This window comes from Echinops telfairi, unplaced genomic scaffold, assembly GCF_000313985.2.
Source record: "Echinops telfairi isolate 266 unplaced genomic scaffold, ASM31398v2 ScPeMD7_4048;HRSCAF=4782, whole genome shotgun sequence".
NCBI lineage: Eukaryota > Metazoa > Chordata > Mammalia > Afrosoricida > Tenrecidae > Echinops > Echinops telfairi.
In genome coordinates, this window is record NW_022107947.1 from 72,580 (window position 1) to 76,628 (window position 4,049).

Genomic DNA, 4,049 nt, shown 5'->3' on the forward strand with positions numbered 1-4,049 from the left:
TGATACTTGGTGCTATTTGTAATTTGCATAAGACTAACATTTTTCACTGACTTATAGGTTATTTACAAGTAGAATATGTCTGAGAGTGAAATTTTCAGAATTTTTCTGGACTAGTTCTTTCAAACAATGAAACTAAATGCTTTCACAAACTAGCAATAGTACATCTTTTTTTTCCATAGTTTTACTGGGGGCTCTTACATCTCTTATCACAATCCATGCACTCCTCCAGTGTGTCAAGCACATTTGCACATACGCCGCCATCATCATTTTCAAAGCATTCTCTTCCCACTTGAGCCCCTGATATCAGTTCCCCATTTCTTCCCCCACCCTCGCCCACCCGTCCTCCCTCACGAACCCTTGATAAGCTATAAATTATTTTTCCCATATCTCACATCATCCTCTGTCGCCCCTCACCCACTTTTCCATTATTCATTCTCCTGGGAGGGAATTCTAGTTTGATCCTAGTGATTGAGTCCGCCTTTCTCCCCCCACCCTCCCCTAATCCTCCTGGTATCTCTACTCTCCTTGTTGGCCCTGAGGGGCGTATCTATCCTGGAATCCCTGTGTTGCAGGCTCTTATCTGGTAGCAGTGTGCCTGCTCTGGTCTAATTCGATTTGTTTGAGGTCAGAATAGTGGGGGAAAGAAGCACCAAAGCACTATCTTTTTATCATCATTAAATACAGAGGTCTGTGGAGTCACTATATGTAACTATGCAAAAGATCTCGAATATTGTTAGTTAAATATTTCTAATGTCAGCAGGTCAAAATACAAACTGCTAAGGGAGAAAGCAGTTTTCTACCTCAAGATTGTCTTTTCCCACAATGATTTATGGCATCAGAAACCCTGTACAGGGTCACTATGAGTCAGAAACAACTGTAGTGGGTGGGTTATGCAGTTCCAAAAGACCTGGTGACTCTGTGAAATTGGTATTGGGACTACTAATCACAATATTAGAGACTCAAGCCCACCTCGCAGTCTGTGGGAGAAAGGTGAGGCTGTCTGCTCCCCTAGAAATTTGCAGTCTGGGAAATCCTAGAGAGTCACTCAGTATTGGGCCAACTCCGTGATGTTAGGTGTATGGAGTTCCTGAGAGGAGCAAAATGCAAAGTACTAGACTGCTAGCCAAGCAGTTGAGGGTGTTCAGATTCATCCAGCATTGCTCCAGAAGAAATGCCTAGTGACCTACTTCTGAGAAGTCACAGCCACTGAAAACCCCATGACACGCAGTTCTACTCTGACACACAGGAAATAGCCATGGGCCAGAACCAACTCAACGACGTACGGTTTGACGTGGGTTTTTTAATGATTGTGAGAGAAAGTCCCAACCAACGTGGAATGGTCCTGAACTACAAGAAGTAGCCGGAAGCCACCGTGAACCAGAAGAATAGGGAAGTGTGGGCGGGAAGCTGAGAATGACCAATGAAAGGAAAGACAGGGTACACAGAAACAAGCAAATGGATTTATTGGAAATGAAGGAGAGAAGAGAGATGGGATAAAACTAAATAAAGGAGATTGTTTGGTTAATAATCTATTTACAAAACAATGGTAAAGGTGCAAAAAGTGGAAAAACTTACTTGAGAAGTTTCTAGAGTGGCTAGCTTGTCTTAAAATAATGACATGCTAGAGGTGACTCAACATCAAAATCTCAGATATATGTTTATTAAAATAAATAGACAAACCCCAAGACAAAATAGTCACTAACAAGGTTTAAGATGACAACATGGAAGTCCAGCAGAGTTAGCTGTCAGCGAACCACAGTCACAGTACTTTTATCTCCCCCTCCTTCACACTCTGCCTCTCTCTCCAGCAGTGTCTGCGTTACAATCTAATCCTCAATTATAGTTACGATCCAAATCCGCTCTATCATAAAACTGAGGCACACAATTAATACTTTCTTTTCCTTTTTGTCAATATAACTTTACCAGAAAATGTATTTTAAAATAAGGTATGTAATTCCTGTAATATGAGACTCACTCATTACTTACTACATTGATGATGTGAGGGTCTATTGCAACTTCTAAGAATTCCACTTTTTAGCTGATCCTAGACAAAAGATTTAATTATGCAAGAATGAAACCACATCCAAACACATTAAAACCACAAAATAAATGGGGAGGGAAGAATATCAGTGCTGAAATTAAGATCCTTATTCGTCTCTTTACAACTAGCAATCCAGTAAGGAAAAAAATCACTGAGGTATGCACAGGTATATTTCTTTAAAGATATGAACGCAATTTATTTAAATCTCTCAATACCTAGAAGCATTATTTTAATATTATGTTCTCCTCTGCCTATGGTGAGAAACATAGGTATAAATACGCATGAGCTGTTACCTCATACACTTCATAGTCCACAAACTATCTGCGACTGTCCCTGCTGGAGAGACAAGAGCTAGAGCCTTGGAATTAGACCCAGGTTAAGAAACTCAACTGTTCTTCTTTTCTCCTCTACGTGAATAGACCTAGCTACATGTGGCTATACACTGAATTAATACTTTGATTAGTCAAGAAAATGCCATCACAAATGATTAAAACATCCATCAGACATATCTTTAGATCTGAAAGGCATCATCTTTCTTTACAATACTCTCAAAGTAATCAGTGCCACATGGAACAAGAATACCAGCAAATTAAGAGTATAGGAAGCATAAACACAGTTTGAATTTAATAGGATAACACTAATAATAATATTCTCAACTCACAGTCCAGTGAGTGATTTCTCAAGAACTGCAAAAATAGCATGTTTCACATTTCTGATTCAGTTATGCATGCGCAAGTACGTAAATGAGTGATAGCCTGTCCTTATTAATGATTCTCATGTCAAACAAATCTAGAGAACATAGTGTTGGCTCTTCTACGCATAAGTGGAAATTACCAAGATCTGTTCTCTTGTTCCCTGGTAACACAGGTGGCAGTTTACATTCCAGTAGGCACTAAGACTATCAAGTCGTAGAAGCTATAAAAGAAAAAGGAAAGAGGTCCAGCAACCAATACATTGGAATTATAAATCAGTACTAAAAAATACTCTAAATTACTCAGCTGACTTTTTGGATAAAAATAATAACGCAAAATTATATAATTTATCAAGGCTGGTATTTGCTACTTTACACTTCAAAGAATACAAAAATATCCCGGAGAGACACATTCATTGACCATCAAACACGTATCGGTAACTCAGTATTTAACACGATCTGTACACTTTTTGCTGAATAAGGCCGGCATGACCCCTCCTGCAGATTTATCACGGACTATTTTAGGTAAGGAAAAAGGGGAGAACTCTGTGAGCAGCAAGTTAAAAACACCTCTCAGAGATTCAAAATGTTTGTGAGCATGCTTGAGTTAAAGCATTGTGAAGCCATGTAGTTTAAAACATACCAGTTTAACTACGTATCTATCACTCAGTACATTCGCCAGTCATCTTACCTGACCACAGACAATTCTACATCATCGAGTAATATCCCAATTACCCCAAATCACCAGAAAATACCATTTGGGAAATATTTTATTTAGCTGTCTTCTTTGTCTGATAGGTAAAAAATATAAAGCTCAAAGAGGGACAATGGCTATAGAACATAATGCTAGTACGTAACAGGCAAAACTATACTCTAGAATTTTAATTTATACCCTTAGTACATGTTCTACTCCACTGAAGTTGTTTAAGAAAATGTAAAAATGTTTGAACCTAGGGAACTCATATATTCTTATTCAAACAAAATATACCTTGTATATAATTTTGTCTGCTTCATTTAGTATGCATGGAGTCCAGTGTTCATTTGCAGTCTATGAAAAAAGAAGAATTATAAAAATGTGATCTAAATGCCTTCACAGTATTTGGAAATCACAATAAAACAGTCCTTAGAAGAGACATCTAATCAATGTTGGCCAGTATTGGCTGTTTCTGCCATAGCACTATGACAAAAGGGAAACAACAGGGAGAATACGGGCTAAACGGTTCTAGTTGCTCCCTGAGTTGATGCATTCATTCACTCACAAAAGAACCACTTAATTACTAAGGGTCTCTACTATGGAAGGGAGTAGACATGAATAGC

At 38.4% G+C, this 4,049-nt stretch overlaps 1 protein-coding gene across 1 annotated transcript in view; it reads right to left on the bottom strand.

Annotated features, from left to right (window-relative positions):
* LOC101650201 (vacuolar protein sorting-associated protein 13C-like) overlaps positions 1-4,049 on the bottom strand; it is a 125,410-nt gene that overhangs the window by 71,124 nt on the left and 50,237 nt on the right. The window contains exons 10-12 of the mRNA XM_045294948.1: positions 3,721-3,780; positions 2,876-2,956; positions 1,982-2,044 (exon numbers count right to left, since the gene is read on the bottom strand). Coding sequence (XP_045150883.1) covers positions 1,982-2,044; positions 2,876-2,956; positions 3,721-3,780 — 204 coding nt within the window. The remainder of the gene's footprint in view (positions 1-1,981; positions 2,045-2,875; positions 2,957-3,720; positions 3,781-4,049) is intronic.